The following is a 24,633-nucleotide window of genomic DNA, read 5'->3' as shown; positions in this document are numbered from 1 at the left end:
ACTGCTACTGCAATACCTTCCAGTGTTTTACAAGCTAGGATAGTTAGTCTGCATATGCAAATTAAAGTACAGTTATTAAAGCAATTATTTTCTCTGTTTCTTAAGAACATGTTCCTTGTCATTACTATCTGTATGCAACTGATTAAATATAGATATTCCCAAGTTTGAAAACATTATTACATGAGCATCTTTATTGACCGACGTAAAGTTTATCTTGGCTTAACTTTTATGCCTTTAAACTAATGTTGTCTGTTAAAACTCTTCCTCTGCTCAATCTGCACTAGTTGAGGTGTCATAAATGTTAATCACGTGTCATTCAGTGTGTGAAAACGCCTATACTGGTTTCATCCTGATCATTTGTAGTGCTGTCACTGGTCACTGGTGTTGGTGAAACGGGTAAGAGCATGATTTTATAACTGTTCTGTCAAATATCTTAAGTGTGGGGGATTTATGGGAGATTGGTTGGGGCTAGTTGTCACAGGGCTGTCTCAGTGGTTTAAAATTCAAAAATCAAATATGTTTTCTCTAGCAGTTTTTTTGTATGTTGGTGGCAAACACCTTGATAAAAATCTTTTAACAACAGATAACTGTATAATACAGGCTGACTATATAATGAAAGCTGCTGTCAATCAAAATGGGACGGGGAAAGGCTTTAGACAGTTCCGTACTCAAGCAGGGCAAAAACGACTGTTGCGCAGCTATAGTCAAGATACAGGGGGTTTATGTTGAGCTAGTGTCTTCATCTGTGTTCTCTGAGCTTACAGACATTTCTCAGTAGATCAAAGTATCATAAAGTCTGCTCTGGAACAGACACAGCGCACGAGTCCTCAGCCCACTCTCTCTCAGAATCTCCCAGTTTCCCAGTGGCTTTTCTCCGTGACAATTACTGCAATTAACGCAATAATTCCCTATTCACACGGGATAAGTATTACCTGGTGACCTCTAGTCATTTGTAATAATTGCGGAGGTCGTCTGAGATCTTAATCCTGTGCGAATCGGTCATGTCTGTAATTTGTAAAGTAAAAATTCCACCGCAAATGACCAACCATATTTCGCCGAACACCGAGGTCCTGTGATAATATTAGTCCCGTGCGAATCGGTATCTCTGTGATTTGGCAGGTCGTTTATAATTTTTTCAAGGTTTTTGTTTCCTGTGCGCTTTTTTATCCATCTTTTGTGAAGAATGGAGGCTGCGTTGGAGTGTTTTGGTAGTATTTTGGGTGCTGGGTCATATCGCTATACACCATGATATGATACAACTATACAATTTGCAGAAAGAGAAAGCTGAAAACCATCAGAAGAGCAAAAACAAAAAGAATGATTAGATGATGGATGACATGTATAGTAGCATGTGGTAAGGAACATTCTTCTGTTTATGATATAATACAACTAGACCTATAATAACTACAAGACATTTCCAAGCAATAGCCTATTGACATCATATCCGGGAGATAAGTCAGTAAATTAGAGTAAAATCACAGGCTTCGCTGATCTCGTGCGAATCCGCGACTCCTCAGTCCACTCTCTCTCTCAGAATCTCCCAGTTTCCCAGTGGCTTTTATCCGTTTCTCCAGTCCAATTACTGCATCAAGACACAGGTGTTTGTAGTTTTGCACTTGACCTGCTTACTCACCGCTCGTCTCCAGTCTCTCTATCCCGCTGCAGACTTCACTGAACCACACCGCCCTCGCCACAGACATATATACTGTATAATATATTTGATGAAATATCTAATGCAATGAGAATATGAAAAACTTAATGTGTAACAATGAGACAGAAACGACAAGACTTGCATAAACCGCCAGGACTAGTCTTACAAGTTAGTCATCACATTTTTTCTTTAAAACTGTTCATAACTTTACGTCAGTTACATAAAAACGTACATTGGACTAATCTGATACCGAAAAGTAAGACTAACTGATCTGATCTATCATACTAGATCTTAAGACACTGTCATAAACATAATGGCTATATTTATGTAACTGGCCCTTTAAGTTGAAAAATAAGCCACTGTACATTTGTTGTAGGTGTTGATAGTGACATCACTCAGAATGGCTCCTCCTCTTCCTCTGATCGTTCTTCTCATGATTCATGGTTAGTCAATGCAACACTTCAGAAACACTCAAGACTCAATTTGATACTGCAATTTTACATGCACAAGCTGCTGCTAATTTGTTCAGGATGAATTCTGTGTTTCAGGGGTTTTTAGTGCTGATTGGGGTGTGAGTTACAGTCCTTCACACATCTGTGCACTAAAGAACTCAACAGTGATAATGAGATGCACTTATAAATACCCTACTGGATATCAGATCATGAAAGCGTTCTGGACAAAAGGCCCAATTCAAATGAAGTTAGGAGTTGAGCCTCTAGATCTGTCTAATGACCCTGAATACAGTCAGAGGCTTCAGTATCTGGGAGATAAACAGCAGAACTGCACCATCAGACTGAGTCATGTGACACTGAAGGATTCACACATGTACTATTTCAGATTCATCACTAATATAACAGAAGGAAAATGGACTGGTGATCCTGGAGTGACTCTTAATGTCACAGGTGACTTTGGTGAGGTTTATCTCTTCTTCTGTGCATTATGTTGAATAATAATCAGTGTATGACAGCAGCACTAGATATAATGTGTGTGTTGTGTTCAGATCTTCAGGTGGAGTCTCCTGAGAGAGTGACAGAGGGAGATTCAGTCACTCTGAGATGTAAAAGCAGCTGCGCTCTGACTGACAGAGCAACATTCATCTGGTACAGAAACTCATCGAAGATATTAACTGAGAATAAATTAATTAACGAACTCTCCATCAATCCAGTCAGAAGAGAGGATTCAGGCAGATATAGCTGTGCTGTAGACGGACACACTCACATCTCTCCTGCTGTTCAGCTCAATGTCATGTGTGAGTACAGATTCATTTAGTCTTTCTAAGATTAGGAAATGAATTAGAAGATTTAAGGTTTTAATTTTTGTACTTTTTAGATCCTCCAAAGAACGTCTCAGTGTTGACAAATGGATCTGGTGTAATAGTGGAGGGAGATTCAGTGACAGGTGAAGGTAGAGCAGCTCATATACTTACATTACTCTTTCTATAGTGACTCAAATGAATCTGTTCAGATGTTTTACTCTTTTGTCTCAGTTGCAGGACGTCTGGTGATATTATACATATCCATTGGAGGGGTTTGTGGAGCTGCAGTGATCATTACGATGTTAGTGATTTGGTAAGATGTGTGTCTGTGGTACTCTCTCGTGTGTGTGTGTGTGTGTGTGTGTGTGTGTGTGTGTGTGTGTGTAATGTGTGTGTGTGTGTGTGTGTGTGTGTGTGTGTGTGTGTGTGTGTGTGTGTGTGTGTGTGTGTGTGTGTGTGTGTGAATGAATGACTGAATAAGAAAGTTGTGAATTCAGTGAGACGTCATGATGAACGTGAACTAAGGCAAAATTTCCCATCCTATCTTTCCACACTGACAGCTACTCAGTTAATTATTGAATAATGAAATCTGAAGCTCCTTACTGCAGTAAATCCTGAAGATAGACCAGATTTCATCACATTCAAAGTGGCAGTGCCACGTCCTATAGATAAATACCTTTAGCTCAAATAATATCTGTGTATTAATCATCAAATAGGTTCTGATTGGGTGTAATTGTTTCAAATCATTGTCTTTAAAGGGGAAACAGGAGGATGAAAAAGAGAAATGACACACAGGAATCTCAGGTGAGAAAAAATTATTTGGTTTTCAGTAGTTTACTAAATTCATTTGTAACTAAAAGTCTGAATTAGTCACTTTTTCTAGTGAGTTGTTTATAGACATTATTTATTTTCTCTTCATTCTGTTTTTTCTTTATTGGCAAAGATGAATCATTCCAGACCTGATCATAACAGACGCGACGCTAATGATGTTGAATTGAGTGATCCTGTGTATGAGAATGTAACGGTAAGTGTTTCCTACAGAAGACTAAACTCTCTTCACCTTTAGCCAAAAGAAATTAAACGCTCAATGTCAGTGTGACCATATCTATATTGACTAAGAATATGGGAATTTAAATAACACACTCCTGTTTTTACTTTGTCTTCATTCATAAAGGCTGCTCAACTTGATGATTGTAAACCTGAACTGGACTCGTCTCTGTATGCAAATCTTCCAGTAAGTAAGAATACCCACTAGATAGAGACAAAACCCAATCTATTAGCCTTTCCTCTTGACACATGTTGTTGATGCTTTTATTTACATATTTCAATATTAATGTTTTCTTTCTTTCTTTCTTTCTTTCTTTCTTTCTTTCTTTCTTTCTTTCTTTCTTTCTTTCTTTCTTTCTTTCTTTCTTTCTTTCTTTCTTTCTTTCTTTCTCAACCTAACAAGAAGAGGCTGTAGTGTTTTGGACACAGTAAATATTACAGCCTTTATGCATCTCTTTGTGGGAGGAGCCCTGAATGATTGACAGGAGTGTCATGATGACGTGTGACTGAAGTAATCGGCGATCATTTTATAGATGGATGTGTGATAATGAAAGTAAACGCTTAATGAATTTATGTAAAACTGTGTAATCACTATAGTGTGTTTCTCATTATGCTTTTTTATCATGTATGAATCTTATTTCATTGAGATTATTAATGTTTTTGACCGTGAGTATCGGTATTGTTCATCTTTCCAATAAAAGGCAGAAAAAAACAAGGCTCTAGTGTAAAATTACACACTTTTCTGTCATTCAATAAATCAAGAATAACAGCAAAAGAAATATTAAAGACCATTACACTTAGATATTGCTAGAGAGAAAAAAAATAGATCAAACTACATAATATTATTAATATAAGGATTACTGCCCAAAATTACACTCGCAATCTTGCTGTTGTTCGGAACAACAACATTTCTATAAAAAAAAGTCCTTAATATACAGCAACTTATGTTTCAACTTATTCCTTCTACGACGATGAAAACAGTTCAAACTGAAACAAGTTGTGAGTGACTAACCGAAACACAGGCCACTCGAGCTCTACTTCGAGTTTTCAATCTCCCGCTCGGAGCGAAACTGCAGCCAGCCAGAGAAAACACGGGCGATAATAACAATAACTTTATTTTCTATAGTGCCTTTAAAGGAGCTTCTCAAAGCGCCCACAGGATAAGACAATACAAGTAAAGTAATAAACAAAATACAAAATAAATCAAACAAAAAAGCATAGGTGAATTAAGGCCCCGTTTACACGATGGGAAAACGCAGATATTTCCCTGCGTTTTGGCCTGTCATTTACACGAAAACGCCTTTTTATCCAAGAAAACGATTATTTCTAAAAACTCCGGCCAAAGTGGAGATTTCTGAAAACTCCGGTTATGTGTTGCCGTGTCAACTGGGAGAAACGGGGTTTTAGGTTCTCAAACGTCACATTATGCGCCTGAAAATGCTTGCGTCATGTGAGCGCCCTATGCTTAGAGTTTGTTTGGCTAACGTTACTATTTGATCATGGATGCTGTTAAAGTGGTACTCATTTTTACTTTTGTGCAAACGTTTTTGGCCTGTTTGCATTTGCTTCGCTGTCTGTCCACACAAACGAATCTCGCGCCATGTCTGTTGTTTTGAAAGGAACTGGAAGTCGCTCGTGCTATTCGTTGTTGACGATTTTGAGGATTCTGATTGGCTTGCATGGCTTTATCCTTCTCCCTACACTGCCGCCCATAGGTTTGGCATAATTATGATGTTGCTCGACGGCGTATTTATGCGGGTTGATGTAAACGACAACTTTTTTGAAAATGATGTTGTGTGCACACAGTTTATGTTACTTTATTGAATTGAAAGCCAGTTTAAACAATGTACATTAAACACATTAAATTTCCTGTAAATCATCCATGCAAACACACACACACAGGCACGCACGCACACAATATATAACCAAAACAGCCTTGCATGTGTCAGGGTATTGTAAAAGTTGTGTTGTTCTATCCAGCCCACCAGGGGGACTCAAGGAGTACTGAATGCACAAGTTACACACGAGTAAGTGTGTTCCTGATGTAAACAAGCTGAATACAGTGTTGTTCCATGCAGCTCTTCAAAAAACCTCAAGAGTGATTATTGCCTCCTTGTTAATGCATACTAGAAAGCATAGACCTCTTCGCAGACCCTCTAAATCCAGCTGTCAGTGCGGAGCCTGAAGAGATGCAGCTAGAACACTGGTCACACCGGTTGTAAGTTTGCAGCTAGAACTCTGCAAACTTATATTGCGAGCCTTCGATCCCTCCATTACCATTACTCCAAGTTTAGAGGTGAGTATTATTGCTAGTTTTAATTTAACATGTATGCAGTGCAGTTGGCCTTCAGTCTAGATTATTCCCATATGTGCAGTGGAATGACAAATCCCTTTCCCAGTTGCAACCAATCTCCTCCTTTGTTTTCCTGAATTATAAAGTGGTAATTTGTGGTTCTCTTAAAGCATTATGGAATAAGAAAAATCAAACGTCTGTGTTGTACAGGATACAGCTTCTGCCAGGTCAGGATTTGCATAAAGGTTTAAAGCAGTTCGCAGGCCTCTTATCAACACACAAAAGAGGAAGCGAGACTAAGGGTTTTAGTGAAGATGATCTTATAGAGTCCCATCAAACTCAAATTAATTTCAAGAAAAAAGGATCACGGTTGCATTTGTTCACTCAGCAGGAACTCAGTATGTGAACAATCATGTCTGTGAAGAAATAAAAAGTTTCACTGCATGTGAAAATCACACACATCTTAAATAAATGCTCTTTTTACTTCAAGGCAAGGCAAGTTTATTTATATAGCACATTTCATACACAATGGCAATTCAAAGTGCTTTACATAGAAGAAATTAAAATAATAAAAAGAAATAAGAATAATTAAACCAGTTTAGAAAAATAAAATAAAATACAGTACAGTACAAACAGTCGGACGAACAGTGGCACAGTGCTCATTCAGTAAATGCATAGTTAAACAGAAGTGTTTTGAGTCTGGATTTGAATGTGACTACAGTAGGAGCACATCTGATCTCTTCTGGAAGCTGGTTCCAGCTGCGGCTGGCATAATAGCTAAAAGCCGACTTGCCATGTTTAGAGTGAACCCTTGGTATTTCTAGCTGATATGATCCTAATGATCTGAGTGATCTGTTGGGTTTATATTCAGTGAGCATATCTGCAATGTATTGAGGTCCTAGGCCATTGAATGATTTATATACCAGTAATAATACTTTAAAATCAATCATAAATCTAACTGGGAGCCAGTGTAAAGACCTGAGGACTGGTGTGATATGTTCATATTTTCTGGTTCTGCTCAGAATCCTGGCGGCAGCGTTCTGTATGAGCTGCAACTGTCTTATGGTCTTTTTGGGAAGGCCAGTGAGGAGTCCATTACAATAATCCACCCTGCTGGTGATGAAAGCATGAACAAGTTTCTCTAAGTCTTGTCTGGAAACAAAGCATCTAATTCTTGCAATATTTTTCAGATGATAGTATGCTGATTTAGTTATTGCTTTGACATGACTACTGAAACTAAGGTCTGACTCTAGTGTCACACCAAGATTCCTGACTTGATGTTTAGTTGTTTGACCCCTAGAGTGAAGGTATGCGTTCACCTTGAGAACTTTATCTTTGTTTCCAAACACAATGACTTCAGTTTTGTCTTTGTTTAACTGAAGAAAGTTTTAGCACATCCAACTGTTTACTTCATCAATGCATTGGCACAGGGAGTCATTGGGGCTGTAATCGTTAGGCGATAGGGCTAAGTAGAGCTGTGTGTCGTCTGCATAGCTGTGGTAAGCAATTTGGTTCTTTCTCATTATTTGGCTCATTGGGAGCATATACAGGTTGAACAGGAGTGGCGCAAGAGTTGAGCCTTGAGGGACTCCGCATGTCATGGATGTCCACTCAGACTTATGGTCTCCTATACTCACATAATAACCTCTCCCATCTAAGTATGACCTGAACCATTTTAAGACTATCCCAGAAAGCCCCACCCAGTTTTCCAGCCTGTCCAGAAGTATGTTGTGATCGACAGTGTCAAATGCAGCACTGAGGTCGAGTAGCACCAGCACTGATAATTTGCCTGAATCAGTATTTAAGCGAATATCGATTATCTTTATGAGCGCTGTCTCTGTGCTGTGGTGCGGTCGGAAACCAGATTGAAAATTGTCAAAGGATCCATTCGAGCTTAAGAATTTGTTCAGCTGGTTGAAGACAACTTTTTCAATGATCTTGCCTATTAAAGGAAGATTTGAGATCGGTCTATAGTTGCTTAATTTGGTCTTATCCAGATTGCTCTTTTTCAGGAGGGGAGTTTGGAAAACTCCCAGAGAGAAGTGAGGCATTTACCACTTCTAGAAGATCTGCTTCTAAACTGTTTAACACACTTTTGAAAAAAGATGTGGAAAGTGTGTCAAGGGCGCATGTTGATGTTTTAAGGTGGTGTACGGTTTGATTTTGCCATCAATTTCTTTGAAATCAGACAAAGTTACTACTTTCTCAGGTGGTCTTATCTGTCTGACCCCAGTGCAACTCAAGGATGTGCTGATCACCTTTCTGATATTATTGATTTTCTCAGGGAAGAAAGAAGTAAACTCACTGCACTTGCTGTTTGAGAGCATTTCACTGGGAATCTGGCTTGGGGGGATTGTCAGTCTCTCTACAGTAGCAAAAAGAGTGCGTGTGTTGTTTAAATTCCAGTTTATAATATTTGAGAAGAAAGTCTGTCTAGCTTTGCCCAGTTCCATATTGAAAGCATGGATGCTGTCTTTGTAGATGTTATTATGGACTACAAGTTTTGTCTTCCGCCACATGCGCTCTGCTTTTCTGCATTGTCTTTTCATATTTTGCACTGCTGTTGAGTTTCTCCAAGGTGCCTTTTGTCTGCCACTCTTCTTCCTGACTTTCACAGGAGCAATATCATCAAATAAACTTTTAACTTTTGAGTTAAAAGAATCAAGGAGAAAATCAACAGAGTCTGCAGATATGCTTGGTGTTAAGGATATAGCCTTCATAAATAGTACACTAGTGTTCTCATTTAAGCATCTCTTCTTGACAGACACAGATCTAGCTTCAATGGCAGGAGAGATCAATATATCAAAGAAAATACAGAAATGATCAGACAGTGCTACATCCTTAATAACAATCGATGAAATGTTTAGACCCTTACTGATAAGTAAATCTAGAGTGTGTCCGCGATTGTGTGTGGGTCCATGTACATGCTGAGTCAGATCAAAAGTTTTTAAAACAGTTTTGATTTCTTGTGAATGTGAATGTTAAAATCTCCAGCAATGGCAAAACAGTCAAACTCTGAGGTAATTGTTGATAACAGTTCTGTAAAGTCCTCAGCAAAGGCTGGAGAGTATTTTGGAGGCCTGTAAATAATGATGAGTAAAATGCGTGGAGCACCTTTTAACACAATACCCAGATATTCAAAGTACATGTAATTCCCAAATGATATTTGCTTACATTGATAGATATCTTTAAAAAGAGCTGCTAGACCCCCACCTCTCTTTACAGCTCTGCAGACACTCATAAAAGTAAAGTTAGGAGGGGCTGCTTCATTGAGGATTGTTGCACTGCAGCTGTCTTCTAGCCAGGTTTCATTCAGAAGCATAAAATCTAGGTTGTTTGTGGTTATTAAGTCATTGACTAGAAGTGATTTATTTTTAAGTGAGCGGATGTTTAAAAGTGCTAACTTAACAGTCTTACTTTTTTTCCCTACACCAATCTTAGTTAGACGTGCAATAGGCACCAGATTAGTTGAGTTTGCTGTACGGCTATTGAAGGCCTTAGACTTTCTATCTTATAATTGAACAGCAATAGAGAAAGATACAGGCACATTGGGTTCCCGCTTGTTCTGTAAACATTTGAGAAAGTTACTGTTATCATAGCGGGGACCCGACACATATCACTGAGAGCTGGTATCAGTTGTTTTTGGTTCACCTCGAGCAGATGTAGGAGGGTGTGGGCCCTGGCGTTGTGGCAGAGGCCGAAGAGCTCTCACAGGAGGGGGAGGGCGAGCTGGGCCCGCAGGCTTTGGTGGTAGTGGTGCCTGCCGTTTTTTGGTTGATATCTGGGGGCTTGCAGCAAAAGAGTGGGATAGCTTGGTTCCAGCATACACCAGTTCTTCCATTTTCTGTCAGAAGCAGAAGCGAGAAGTCTGTCTGTGGTGAGCTCTGTGGGCAGGGCTCAGCTGAGATTGTGTCCGTGACAAGGTTATAATCGTTAACGAAAACGAACGAAAAAACGAAAACTAGGTGGGAAAAAACATTGTCGTTAACTGAAATAAAAATAAAAACGAGGCATTACAAAAAAACGATAACTAACTAAAACTGTAATGTGTGTTTGGCAAAACTAACTAAAATAAAATAAAATTATGGAGTAAATGTCCTTAGTTTTCGTCTTTGTCAAGGTCTTTCATTTTTTAACGCTATTTAAAACACGCAGCGACGTATTCATTCAGCTGCATTTCCTTTCCCCATGCGTCTCTCACATGCGCGCGCGCGCACACACACACACACACACACACACACACACACACAGTCCCTCCCCTCCGTGCACACCGCGTCTCCATGAGAACGAGTGTTCGTTCGACGTTGAAAGCAAGTTCGCGAAAGGTTGGTATCTCTATCTCGTGAACACCTTTACACAATCACACATTAAAAAGTGGTATAAAAATATTTTAAAATCTGAATATAATTTTGTCAGTGTGTTAATGTCGACCCGAGAAGCGATTGCGCCTTCTTTAGAAAGTTAACTAGTCGCAAGTTTGAGGTAAAATGCACTTTTTGGTTGTGGTTGTCGATGTCAAAACACTATATAGGGTAGAGTGGGGGAAAACGCCCCCCTTAAGGAAAATGTGACATTACAGTGAAACAAAACATAAATGTGACTAGAACTGCCATCCCGGTTTTGAGTGACTATGGCAGGAGTTATTCACCAAATATAAATATTGCTTAGCCTTCATAATTAATTAGCATTTTGACTGAAAATATTTTTGTACAAAGGGGGCGTTTTGCCCCAGCGGTAGGGTAAAACGCCCCCCAAGGTGGGGTAAAATGCCCCCTTTCTTACAAACCAGTTTGCTTGATAAATCAACAGCAAAATTAACAGACAATAGTTTTTAATCTCTAAAAGTAAAAGGCAAGTAATGTATAAACATGTATATATATTAATATTTATTTCAGCAATGTCCAAAATAGCCAAATTTAACTACCTCCCATCAGTGAGCTAACTTTGCTAGCAAGCTAGCTAGTTAATGTTCACTTGAGGTAATTTTTTCATGTTTTGTTCAAATATTTTGATTTTACCACCTAGTTATACTGCATTAAGTGTAAAACAAAGGATTTGATAGACAGAAATATTTTATTATAGTAATTATGATAGAGAAACTATGCTCCCAGGGGGGCGTTTTACCCCTCAGCGTAGGGGGCGTTTTACCCCACAAGCTATGACTTTTTTTAAAAATGTTAAAAAAAAAATTATATAATTATATTCCTTATAAATAACATATGATCTCAAACTACAGACTTCACTATTCATCTATCATACATCACTGCAATATCCTGCAGAACAATATTCTCTTAAACACTTGTTTACTAATATCTGAAAATTATAGCATTTACCATGTAATCCTCTTCTCTTAAAATATGTCGCTGGTGTCAGCTTCTCCATAGAGATTTGTATATCCCCGTTATCAACGTAGTGCATAGCAACAGTAAAAACCTATATTGACTACTTTTAGTGGTTATTTTGGGAAAAACAGGTGGGGGGCATTTTACCCCAGGGGGGCGTTTTCCCCCACTCTACCCTAAGCTGTGATTCAAATATTAAATAATGTTATGTCATTTTTTTACTTTTACACTGAATGTTTGCTGCTTCAATCCAGATGACTAGGCTATTGGCTGTATAGGGTAAATTTAGTATAGGGTGTGAAAATTGTACAGCTGTGGTATTTGTATAGGGTGTGAATTCTGTATAGAATATGTGTAGATTTTTGGTATGGCGTGTGGATTTTGTAAGAGGTAAAAGAATTTCAATGGGGTGTGAATTTTTTTCTAAAATTGTATGATGTTTTTGTTGAGTTATTACACAATACTTTTTCCGACCTTTTTGAATCTTGCCCCTGACAAATAACCCAAATTACAAAAAAAGACTAAAACTAACACTAAAACTAATAAAAACTAAACTAAAACTAAGCATTTTCAAAAAATAAAAACTAAACTAAACTAGCAAACCCACTTTAAAAACTAATTAAAACTAAACTGAATTTGAAAACAAAAAGTCAAAACGAAATAAAAATAAAAACTAATGAAAAATGCAAAACTATAATAACCCTGGTCCGTGAGCAGAGGTTGTTGTGGCGGAATGGTGTTATCATTGTCCTTGTGTGATATGTCAATATCATGTTCATTTTGCTGCTGAAGTGAAGTCCTGTGGTCATTCATACTGTGTCCAGGTGTGTGTGTGCCGTTCAGATTGAGTGGATTGGCACACACTGCAGAAGGATGACTGAGTAGATATTGTCCTTTAGCACTCTTGAGCCAAGTTTCTTTGGATGTCGGCCATCCTGATGAAACAGTTGTCTCTGACTCCAGAAGAGATTGAAGGTTTCAATGAAGTTCACTCCTTTTATATTGCAGTTTTTTTTTCAGCCATGTATTTAGCCCAAGCAACCGTGAAAACCTGTTTGTTCCTCTTGCTGGGAGTGGTCCACTGATGAATGTCTGAACTTTCAGTCTTTTAAGTGTTTCAAAAAGTTCATTAAAATCCTTCTTAAGGATTTCTGACTGCTCTTTATGAATATCATTCTTCCCCACATGAATGATTAGTCGATTTGCAGTCTTATGTTTCATTAGAATGTTCTGAAGTTCCCTGTTTACATCAGAAGTTGTTGCTTGTGGAAGGCAGCACGTAGTTGTATCTCTGCTGCTAATGTATCTGATTATGGAGTCCCCCACTATCAGAGTCCTGGGCTCAGCTGAGCTCTGAGCTGAGTCCCGCTGTCTGCTTGACCTTGAGCGCCAGTTAGCATCAGTGTTAGCTACAGGCTGATTCAGTCTGTGTTCGATCACATTCATCACGTTTGGGGATTCCTCATTTACATTCATTAGTACTTCAAATCTGTTCTCAAGATGTATAGGTGTTGGTAGGAGACCAGTGTTTGCAATCCTTGTCAGAGCTGTATCTGGGGTAGAGGATGCTACTGTGGCAATATGTGATGCTCGTGACAATCTGATGTCTCGAGTGCCTTCGGGTCTCGCTCCCTGTCTGTGCCATCGATTTGTAAGTCGATCGGCTTGTTTCTCTACCTGTCGAGGAGCACTAGTTTCATGGGACTCACCGGCTGTATGCTGAGGCTGTCCATGACGAAGCTCTGTTGTGTGCTCCGTCTGGTTTGGTGGCCCCGTAATTAACTTTGTTTCAAGAACTGCAATCCTTTGTAAAAGTCTGTGGCAGTTAGTGCAGCAAGTAGATTTCAGAAGAGGCATTTTCTCTCTTATACTTATGAGTGTAGGCAGTTGTGTTTTCCTTTCCCGGAATGTAAGCTGGTCGGGTAGAAGAATTCTGCGTTTTTGTAGTAATCCAAACTTTGTCGTTTGAGCACTGTGCTGATTTGCTGAAGTTAAAATTAGGTGATAAAAGGAGCTAAAATATAAAGATATAGAAGATAAAATATAAAAGCGATAGAGCAAAGCGCGCAGCAGTAAGCAAGAGCGTCCGAACAGTAGCTGAGCAGGAAGTGAAGTGTGAAACTTCCTCTTTCTTTCTCCGTTTGGCTAATTCTCGAGGAAATGAAGGATGCTGCTTCATTTGCCCTGTCCATTTTATGATGAGGTTTTTTCTTATGTTACAAAAAGTATTCTTGGAATAGAAAAAATGCTTTTTGCTTGACAGCTCTTACCTATATAGAATAAGTTGCCTGCTCAGGGTGCTGACCCACCAAAGGCTGTCCAATTACAGACAAAACCAAGACGCAATTGTTTTCTGGGACTGGTTTGTGTGGTTGTGGTTTTCTATAAAATAAACAGTAACATAAGTGTGAATATTCATAATAATAATAATAATGATAAATTACAACAATTAAACATACTGTCAATAATACAGCACAATAAAATAAGATTAGGCTGTAACTTCTGCATTATAGGCAGTGCACAGCTGTAACCTGACACCTTGCAAGCGCTCCAAAGTTTGTATGGTGCTATGAGGCATGATAACTCAGTTACAAGAGAAAATGAATTCCTCATTGACTATATAATTAAGAATTGGAAACTTACTTTTGCATTCATGCACATCATTTTGTCAATTAGGCAAAATATAAACACTTATTATGCCACTATAACTTTAGCATGTGTCTCCGTGTCCCGCTGCACTGAGGGCGGGGGAGATCACGTGGTCAAGGTTTCTGGAAGCTCATTGGCTCAGGTAAGGTGCTGTGTATGCGTGTGCCTCAAAATGCAGAAGGAGAGATTTAATAGAAAGAGGTTAGAGATAGAGCAAAAAAATATAATAATATCCATTGGAGGGGTTTGTGGAGCTGCAGTGATCATTACGATGTTAGTGATTTGGTAAGATGTGTGTCTGTGGTACTCTCTCATGTGTGTGAATGAATGACTGAGTTAGAAAGTTGTGAATTCAGTGAGACGTCATGATGAACTTGAACTGAGGCAAAATTTCTCATCCTATCTTTCCACACTGACAGCTACTCAGTTAGTTATTGAATAATGAAATCTGAAGCTCATTTCTGCAGTAAATCCTGAAGATAGACCAGATTTCATCACATTCAAAGTGGCAGTGCCACGTCCTGTAGAGAAATACCATTAGTTCAAATCATATCTGTGTATTAATCATCAAATAGGTTCTGATTGGTTGTAATTGTTTCAAATCATTGTCTTTAAAGGGGAAACAGGAGGATGAAAAAGAGAAATGACACACAGGAATCTCAGGTGAGAAAAAATCATTTGGTGTTCAGTAGTTTACTAAATTCATTTGTAACTAAAAGTGAAAGTCTGAATTAGTGACTTTTTCTAGTGAGTTGTTTATAGACATTATTTATTTTCTCTTTATTCAGTTTTTTCTTTAATGGCAAAGATGAATCATCCCAGACCTGATCATGACAGACGCAACGCTTATGATGTTGAATTGAGTGATCCTGTGTATGAGAATGTAACGGTAAGTGTTTCCTACAGAAGACTAAACTCTCTTCACCTTAAGCCAAAAGAAATGAAACGCTCAATGTCAGTGTGAACATATCTATATTGACTAAGAATATGGGAATTTAAATAACACACTCCTGTTTTTACTTTGTCTTCATTCATAAAGGCTGCTCAACTTGATGATTGTAAACCTGAACTGGACTCGTCTCTGTATGAAAATTTTCTAGCAAGTAAGAATACCCACTAGATAGAGACAAAACCCAATCTATTAGCCTTTCCTTATGATGTTGTTGATGCTTTTATTGACATATTTCAGTATTAAAGTTTTCACTTTCTTTCTTTCTTATTCAGACTAACATGCATCTCTTTGTGGGAGGAGCCCTGAATGATTGACAGGAGTGTCATGATGACGTGTGACTGAAGTAATCAGGTGATCATTTTATAGATGGATGTGTGATAATGAAAGTAAACGCTTAATGAATTTATGTAAAACTGTGTAATCACTAGGCTGTGTGTTTCTCTTTATGCTTTTTTATCATGTATGAATCTTACTTCATTGAGATTATTAATGTTTTTGACTGTGAGTATCGGTATTGTTCATGTTTCCAATAAAAAAATAAAATAAAAAAATAAGGCTTTAGTGTAAAATTCCACACTTTTCTGTCATTCAATAAATCAAGAATAACAGCATAAGAAATATTAAAGACCATTACACTTAGAAATTGCTAGAGAGAAAAAAATAGATCAAACTACATAAGATTTTTAATCGGAACAACAACATTTCTATAAAAAAAAAGTCCTTAATATACAGCAACTTATGTTTCAACTTATTCCTTGTACAACGATGAAAACAGTTCAAACTGAAACAAGTTGTGAGTGACTAACCGAAACACAGACCACTCGAGCTCTACTTCGGGTTTTCAATCTCCCGCTCGGAGCGAAACTGCAGCCAGCCAGAGAAAACACGGGCGATAATAACAATAAATTTTGTTTTCTACAGTGCCTTTAAAGGAGCTTCTCAAAGCGCGCACAGGATAAGACAATACAAGTAAAGTAGGCTAATAAACAAAATACAAAATAAATCAAACAAAAAAGCATAGGTGGATTAAATAAACAAGAAACCAGCAATGATTACCACAATCAACAATAACTCCTAGATTCCTTAATTTCTTCTGAAACTCAAATACAGAACCATCAGAACCACAGAACCAACCAAACAGGCGTCTATAAAAGTCATGTCATAAAAGTCATAACATTTGTGAGTCATGCAAATTTTCAAAAACCAGATTGAAGTTGCTCAAAAAGATTACTGACAGAAAGATGGTTATGCAACTGTAAAGCTACAACTCATTCTAAAATTTTAGCCAAGAAAGGAAGATTTGACATAGGTCGACTAGTTATTTAGGCCACATTTACACATAGCCGGGTATTTAGAGAAACTAATATTTCTCCCCCTCCGTTTTCAAAAATAACATCGTGCACACAACCCGCATAAATACGCCGTCGAGCAACATCATAACTATGCCAAACCTATGGGCGGCAGTGTAGGGAGAAGGATAAAGCCAAGCAAGCCAATCAGAATCCTCAAAATCGACAACAACGAGCGACTTCCAGTTCCTTTCAAAACAACAGACATGGCGCGAGATTCGTTTGTGTGGACAGACAGCGAAGCAAATGCAAACAGGCCAAAAGCGTTTGCACAGAAGTAAAAATGAGTACCACCTTAACAGCATCCATGATCAAATAGTAGCCAAACAAACTCTAAACATAGGGCGCTCACATGACGTAAGCATTTTCTGGCGCATAATGTGACGTTTGAGAACCTAAAACCCCGTTTCTCCCAGTTGACATGGCAACACATAACCGGCGTTTTCAGAAATCTCCACTTTGGCCGGAGTTTTTAGAAATAATCGGTTTCTGGGATAAAAACGGCGTTTTCGTGTAAATGACAGGCCAAAACGCAGGGAAATATCTGCGTTTTCCCATCGTGTAAACAGGGCCTTAAAGGCACTGTTACGCCCCGTCTAGGGGTAAAGGACGTAACATGAAATGAGAGAGTGGAAGCGAGGAATCTTTTGAGAGTTTAAGAGTCAAAATAACATGGGACATGGTAACATGGGACACCACAAGCCATGCCCAGACATTCAGATGAATACTCTCCTATCTTCACAAATTGTTGTCTGTCTCTCAGATAACTACTTACCCAGTTTAAAACTACCCCCCTGATCCCGATTCGTTCCAATTTACTGATTAATATTTCATGATTTATTGTGTCAAATGCTTTTTTTAGATCAATGAATACTCCAACTGCATAGTTATTTTTGTCTGTGATTTCTTCAATGAGTTCTGTTAGTGCTAATGATGTTGAATTATTTTATTTTTTAATCCATATTGACTGCCAGAGAGTAGTTTATTTTTATCGATGAATTGCTCTAATCTGTTATTAAATAGTTTTTCAATTTTTTTTTTTTAAATTGTGGTAGTAGAGAGACAGGCCTGTAATTTGTGAAGTGGTGTCTGTTTCCAGTTTTGTATAGAGGAGTGACTTTTGCTATTTTCATTTTTGTTGGAAATTTGCCGGTTGAAAATGATAAATTGCAGATGTTCGTTAGTGGTTTGGCAATCCCCTCTATTACTTTTTCTCTATTCCATCATGATCAGTGGATGGTTTGTTTTTGCATCCTTTAACAATATCTTTTATTTCTTTTTCATCAACTGCTGTCAAAAATATTGAACTGGGATTTCTTTCTACTAGATTATTATATCTACCTTCTAATGTTTGTGGAACTGGAATTTGCTCTGCTAAGTTTGGGCCCACGTTTACAAAGAATTTATTGAACTCATTCACCACATCCTCCATATTATTGATATTTTTATCATTATCAATGAAGTTATGTGGATTAGTCGCCTGTCTAGTATTATTTTTAATAATATTATTTAAGATGTTCCACATACCTTTAATATTGTTTTTAGTATTATCTAATAGTTTTGCGTAGTATTCTTTCTTACAAGTTCTCATAATATCGGTGAACTTATTCTTATATTTCTTATATCTATTTTCAGTCTCTATAGTTCTATGTTTTATAAATTCTTTATAAAGTGTATTTTTCTTTTTACAGGCGTTTTGTAATCCCTTGGAAATCCACGGTCTATCATTTTGTTTTTGTTTCCTGCTAAATATTTTTAGCATATAATAATTGAAATATTCTTAGGAATTCTTCATATGCTTTATCTACATCTTTTTCATTATCCATAAACTCCCAATCTTGTGCTAGCAGATCAACTTTTAATGCCTCCATTGTTTCTTCTGTTCTGACCCTTTTGGAAATGTTTTTTTATCCTGTCTGTTTAGACTGTAATTATTGTAATACACTGTAAAAATTGGTAGGTGGTCACTGATATCATTAATTAGTAATCCACTCACTTTATTATTTTGTATGATATTTGTACAAATATTGTCTATTAGTGTCGCACAATGAGAAGTGATTCGACTGGGTCTGGTAATTTGGGGATATAGGCCTAAACTAAACACGGTGTTAATAAAATCCTCCGTCATTTTATGATTATTTGGATTTAACAAATCAATATTGAAGTCCCCACAGATGAACATGATTTTTTGACTAGTTTTTGTAAATGTTTCTTCCATCCAGTTGAAGAATAACACATTTTAAGAATCTATTTCAAATATGTTTTAGATCTGCTGATCTCCTTACATAACATCACATAGAAAACTAAGGTGAACTATACTGTATTGAGCATTCAAGGTGAACATGAGGGCATCCATTTACTTAACATAGTTTCCTTTGAAGGGGTTTTGTTAGTCGTTGATCTTTCTACTAAGAGTTGAACTATGTGTGAATGTTTACCTAGTCTTAGTTCTCGTGACCATATGTTGTTTATACAATTTGGGGGGTACCATTATCTCAGTTGGGGGTAATTGACTCTATTGTCTTCATCCCTAAGGCTGTGTATAAGGTCAGCTCCTTTAAGGACAGCCCACTGAATTGCCTATAAGATACCATGTAAAGTTCCCTTAGTCAGATAATGTTGGACGAACCGCAGCCGCGCTCAATAAAGAATAACTTTGTTTGAACGTGATCCCAACGTCTCCTGGTCTGCTTTGAAGAAAGAAAAACTTTCCAACACAGTCCTTAAATGTGTCAATATTCGAACCTGGTGACCTATATATACAACTTACAATAATATTTGTTCTTTTTTTCCATACATATTTCTATTGTGACACATTCCAGCAAATTATCCACCACCATTGACATTTTTTCCACCACCTTATAATTTAAATCCTTTTCCACATACAGTGTCACACCACCCCCACTCTTATTTACTCTGTTAATAGAAGACATTTCATATCCTTCAATTTCAAAATCTGATCCTTTTTCACTGTTTATCCACGTTTCAGTTATTGCAATTATGTTAAAGTGCTGTTTCAATTGTTTTAGATAGTGTTTGATACTGTGAAAGTTGGCATACAGACTTCTGCTATTAAAGTGGATAATAGATAACTGCTGATCGGTCTTGATTGAACTGTTAAATTGTTCATCAGTGTAATAGTGACAGGATTAAAATTTCAACATATCATAGGCCTACCTGTTTATGTATTGATGTTAGCTGGCCTTGGTTGTCTTGGTGTGCTGGACCGGGGATGAATGATCAGTTTATCCTGCCGTAAATAGGCAATGTCCAATTGAAAATGAATTTCAAGAAAAAAGGATCACGGTTGCATTTGTTCACTCAGCAGGAACTCAGTATGTGAACAATCCTGTCTGTGAAGAAATAAAAAGTTTCACTGCATGTGAAAATCACACACATCTTAAAGAAATGCTCTTTTTACTTCCTCTTTCTTTCTCCGTTTGACTAATTCTCGGGCAAATGAAGGATGCTGCTTCATTTGCCCTGTCCATTTTATGATGAAGTTTTTTCTTATGTTACAAAAAGTATTCTTGGAGTAGAAAAAATGCTTTTTGCTTGATAGCTTTTACCTATATAGAATAAGTTGCCTGCTCAGGGTGCTGACCCACCAAAGGCTGTCCAATTACAGACAAAACGAAGACGCAATTGTTTTCTGGGACTGGTTTGTGTGGTTGTGGTTTTCTATAAAATAAACAGTAACATAAATGTGAATATTCATAATAATAATAATAATTAAAGCTGCAAGCAGCATTTATCGGGGTCCAAGCAGTTTAGGCCTTTAAGGCCTTTAAGCACAAAAGCATCAAAAGTTATTACATTTTTTTTAGCAAGCATGTAACCACTGATATAATAGATGGAAAAGACCATTTAAAGCCAATACAGGCAATGTACCATAGGAAATATATGGTTTTAAAGCTTTTTAGCAGTTATAGCGCCACCTATGGTCCGATCTCCATAAAAGTATGCCTGCTTGTTAATGATGTTGTGTCACATATGCTCACCAATTTTTGTGAAGTTCTGAGTTTTCATTTAGGATTTATAGGCTTTTTAGTGTATTTTGCCAATAATATATCAGCAGCATGTGTGTAAAAGTTTGTAGTTTTGAGATAATGACATTTATGCGTGGTTTGTGAAAATACAAAAAAAAATTCTCACTGAAATAAGGTCATGAAACCCATACTGATTATTTCTTCACAAGACTTTTGAAAATTGTATGACGTAGCCTAGAATATTTGCTGTAAAACTATGTGAAAATCACCCTGACTGCTCATACAGAGAAGACAATATATTGATTTAAAAAATTTACGACGTGTTTTGTGTGATAAAGCTTTATGCGGGAGGGGCGGATCACCTCATTAATATGTAAGCTTTCCACACCTGAGAAAGACAAAGACACTCCCTAATGGCCCTATTAGGAGCTTATCAGGGCCCATCATTCTGAGCAACCTTGCACAAAGAATGAGGAGATTTTAAAAAGAATGGCTTTTAAAATTGTTTGGATTTATTTACAACACAAAATAATCCAAAGATACACAACAAAAAAACACTTATTGATAACAATGATCCAAAGAAAGAGACCTTTGTGCCATTCCTAAAAATATTGTACATACCTTTCATTTCCAAGGTGTTTGATTTTCACTTTACCATGTTCATGTACAGAGACATGTACTGTGAATGTTGAAGTCAGCAGGACTCAGTGGCATCTGGGCCCTGAAAAAAAACAAAAAAGTGAACATACTGATATCAAGAGAAAGGCCTGCACGATTTTGGGAATACATTTTAGATTTTTCTGGTTAAAATTGCTTTTTAAAATTCACAGAATACACACACACACTCACACAAATGTTTCCAACAATATATTATATAATGAACACCAGGTTTGTTGTGCCTTGTAGGTATAGGCTATGTGCAGTGCTGCATAAAATAATAACAATATAGCAGCCTATATAAATTTTCAAAAAGATTTCAGTAACAACTAAGCTAGAGAAAAATATATTGATTATCATGTTACTTCAAATGTTTCCATTCGTTATGATGATATGAAATGAGATAATAGTAAAAACATGAAGCCGTTTAGAGCGTTTTGCTTTTCCAAAATATGATGCATTCAAACGCGATCGCGATCAAAAATATGATACATTCAAACGCGATCGCGCTCAAATATAAAACATTATGGTTAGGCCTACCATATACATATCTACGTTTGAGCAGATATCCACAAACACAGTAACAGTAAACACGGGTCTAAATATTATAATATTCACCATATATCTAGCAACAGCTCAACTGCAATGTGAAATTTATGCAACAATAACAAACTAATATGTAAGAATTTCTTACCTTATCTTTCTTGTCTTCAAATCGCGTTCTTCTTCTGGGGTAAAGCCAATGTAAGCTCACGTCTTTCAAACTCGACGAAAAGCAGAGACTGATGAAGTGTTTTGTTTTTGAGGTAATGAGCGCGTTCGCGTTACATGTGGAGATTTGCATGTGAATATCTTTTGCGCGAGTAGGCGTGGTCAAATTAAAACTAATTAGGAAGCGTTTGAGAAGCTGGACATCTTGTTGGTTTTATACAAATTACTTAAACAGAGAATATTTGTTTTCAGTTTGAATCCAATCATTTAAAAGTACACACTTAAATGTTTATAAAGGTATATGGCTCATAAATGTGTGACAAGTATTCGCTGAGTTTTGTTTCAGTTTATAGACGTGCTCAAGAAAAAAAAGTTCACCGCGACGGAGAGGCTGTTTATTTTCTTTATTTTTCAAAAGCACAATGTTTTGATTTGATTGTAAGTGGACACATACAAAAGTAGAAATATCACAGATTCTTTTTTTATATTTCTTTTTTCTGTATGACCATAAATGACGGAGTAATTTAAGTTTAAAGTGCTACAATGTAAAGAAAATCCAGCAAAACGCGCGGGCGCGTTTTTCGACCTCAGAGGGTTAATGAATGGTTTGGTTGACAGCAATGGTTCTTGAGGCAAAGTTGTTCAACATGAGGAGATCTATCAAATGACATGCATATTGTGTGGATGAGTGTAACACCACGTGATTACAGAGCCATAAAACTCGTTAGCGCCAACTAGTGGCCGATTTCTTTCAAAATTCTTACAGACCTCTAGGGCCATGAGCTGAACATGCCCATCGAGTTTCGTTCTGATCGACCTCCGTTAACCTTGTCTAATAGGTGCTCAAATTCATTGGCCGATGGCGGCCATGTTTTTCGAGATACGCCAATGTCCTCATACATATACAAGGCACCTTGGACCAAGACACTGCATACCAATTTTCAAGTCATTCGGACTAACGGTCAGGTGCTCATAGCCCTTTTCATGTTTGTATCATGTTATAGCGCCATGTAGTGTTCAATCATCACGATTTGCTTATGTTGACCCCAAATTGAACTCATAAACATGTGTTCCAAGTTTGGTGAAGATACCTCATTTACTTCTCAAGTTATAGCCATTTTAGTAAAACAGGCTCCTCCCACAATGTTCATTTTGTGCCCCCTAGCGACCATGAATCGAAATTTAAACTTTTTTTTTGATAATTATTGATAGTCAGACTCCAGAGAACATTTCTGTACTAGTTTGGTTCCGATCGGGCGAAAAACCTTGGACTAGTATGCAAAAGTAGTTTTTTGACAAAATTCAAAATGGCGGAAAAATTTGCATACCGGAAATTAAATCGGAGATATACGTTTTGTTCGTCATGAGTCCAGCTTTCCAATGATATAAGACACTTACGACATACGGTCTAGGAGTTATGAGCAGTTTAGTGCTTTTGGTCGCTGTAGCGCCACCTATGGGCCAATCGGGGTCATAATCTCTGAACCTCTCCTCGATTTTTGTACTACCATCTGGCCAAGTTTCAAGTCTCCAGCACTTACGGTTTGGGCTGCACGATGCGCTTTACGGCGGAAGAAAAATAATAAAAATCAGGGCAATTACAATAGGGTTTCAGCACTTCGTGCTTGAACCCCTAATAATTGTGATAATAATGCAGATCAAACACCTGTGATTTATGACCTTTGGAATATGAAAAATATGCAATATGAAAATTATTTTCAAAGTAAATTACTTTCTTTATAAAAGACATGATTTGGCCCTCAAAAAGCTTTTTTCCAAAAGGTACATCTTGAAAAAGTGGGGTCTTATAATCAGGGTCGTCTTACTTTCAGAAAAATACGGTAAATGTCCTACTCTGTCGGCCTTCTCTCGACACCAGTGCAGGAACACTATGAGTGTGCAGTTTAAACATTTCAAAATTGTTAAACTTGATAAATGGATCTAATTTTTGTCCAATTTCTTACAGGAATATGCTGTGGTGGACGATGGCACACACCAAAACATTACAGTCTTCATGTAACTGTGTGGGTGGAGCCTGACAGGAGTGTTTTGAAAAGAATCAGGAAAATATGACAATGGATTCAAGTGGAAATCAAAGGCTTGTGGCCGGCAAATAATGTCATCATGGAAATATGTTGTTGCTTTATGCGTTGTGACTTGTTTGATTATACTTGCTTATAGGTAAAGCTAATTGTTTATTAGCTAATTGTTTATTAGTTATAATGTTTAGTCACTTAAACATTTTTAAGCTCTGTGTAGAAATACAACTGTTTAAATATTAAATTCACTTTAAATACTTAACATTTGGAATTCATCTTTATTCAATAAATTACTAGTGTCAATACTAGTACCCATGGATCCTTGCAATGCCGACTTTTCACAATCCAATCAACAAATCCCACTTCACAAAATGCTTCACAATATGGAGGTGAAGTTAGTCTTAAATTCTCTTTAAGTGCCGACTTTAGTTACTGGACCTTCACCTTTTGGTGATACAGCATAATCAAAGTCCCTTTCAAGGAAAGTTAGTTTATTTGCAACCCTTTCAGACAGGAACACTTTTTCGCTCATGCAAGACCAACTCCTATAGGCTTGAAGGGCGAAATATCCTGAAAAACTGTTGGCCAAAGTCACATTTTAATAACATATTTCAAATCAACATTAACATTTTACATGATCCATAAAGATTCATAAATGTTGTTTCTGATGCTAAAAAAAAAGTGTTTATTTCAGGTTTG

General features: G+C 37.3%; 1 protein-coding gene and 1 long non-coding RNA gene across 2 annotated transcripts; both read left to right on the top strand.

Annotated features, from left to right (window-relative positions):
• The first annotated feature begins 364 nt into the window (after positions 1 to 364).
• Positions 365 to 4,658, top strand: LOC311286085 (B-cell receptor CD22-like). The gene is made up of 10 exons (XM_084402128.1): positions 365 to 396; positions 2,028 to 2,094; positions 2,200 to 2,562; positions 2,652 to 2,900; positions 2,981 to 3,055; positions 3,138 to 3,219; positions 3,665 to 3,710; positions 3,850 to 3,930; positions 4,081 to 4,140; positions 4,357 to 4,658. The coding sequence occupies exons 2-10, from the start codon at positions 2,052 to 2,054 to the stop codon at positions 4,366 to 4,368; spliced, it is 1,011 nt and encodes a 336-aa protein (XP_084258254.1). The 5' UTR covers positions 365 to 396; positions 2,028 to 2,051; the 3' UTR covers positions 4,369 to 4,658.
• A 1,345-nt stretch (positions 4,659 to 6,003) lies between these two features.
• Positions 6,004 to 24,093, top strand: LOC311284077. The gene is made up of 6 exons (XR_014626154.1): positions 6,004 to 6,249; positions 14,855 to 14,900; positions 15,046 to 15,126; positions 15,277 to 15,340; positions 15,462 to 15,540; positions 23,862 to 24,093. It is a non-coding gene; the product is annotated as an uncharacterized lncRNA (long non-coding RNA).
• Positions 24,094 to 24,633: the final 540 nt, after the last annotated feature.

Source organism: Rutilus rutilus (assembly GCF_951802725.1).
Source record: "Rutilus rutilus genome assembly, chromosome: 2".
Taxonomy (NCBI): Eukaryota; Metazoa; Chordata; class Actinopteri; order Cypriniformes; family Leuciscidae; genus Rutilus; species Rutilus rutilus.
The sequence above is the reverse complement of the archived record's forward strand: the minus strand, read 5'-3'. Positions and strand labels throughout refer to the sequence as shown.

Bases quoted from the DNA above. Each gene is read 5' to 3' on its own strand.
- LOC311286085 (XM_084402128.1), top strand. From the start codon at position 2,052: ATGGCTCCTCCTCTTCCTCTGATCGTTCTTCTCATGATTCATG. The intron at 3,056-3,137 runs GTAGAGCAGCTC...CTTTTGTCTCAG, and splicing joins AGATTCAGTGACAGGTGAAG to TTGCAGGACGTCTGGTGATA. The intron at 3,711-3,849 runs GTGAGAAAAAAT...TTATTGGCAAAG, and splicing joins ATGACACACAGGAATCTCAG to ATGAATCATTCCAGACCTGA.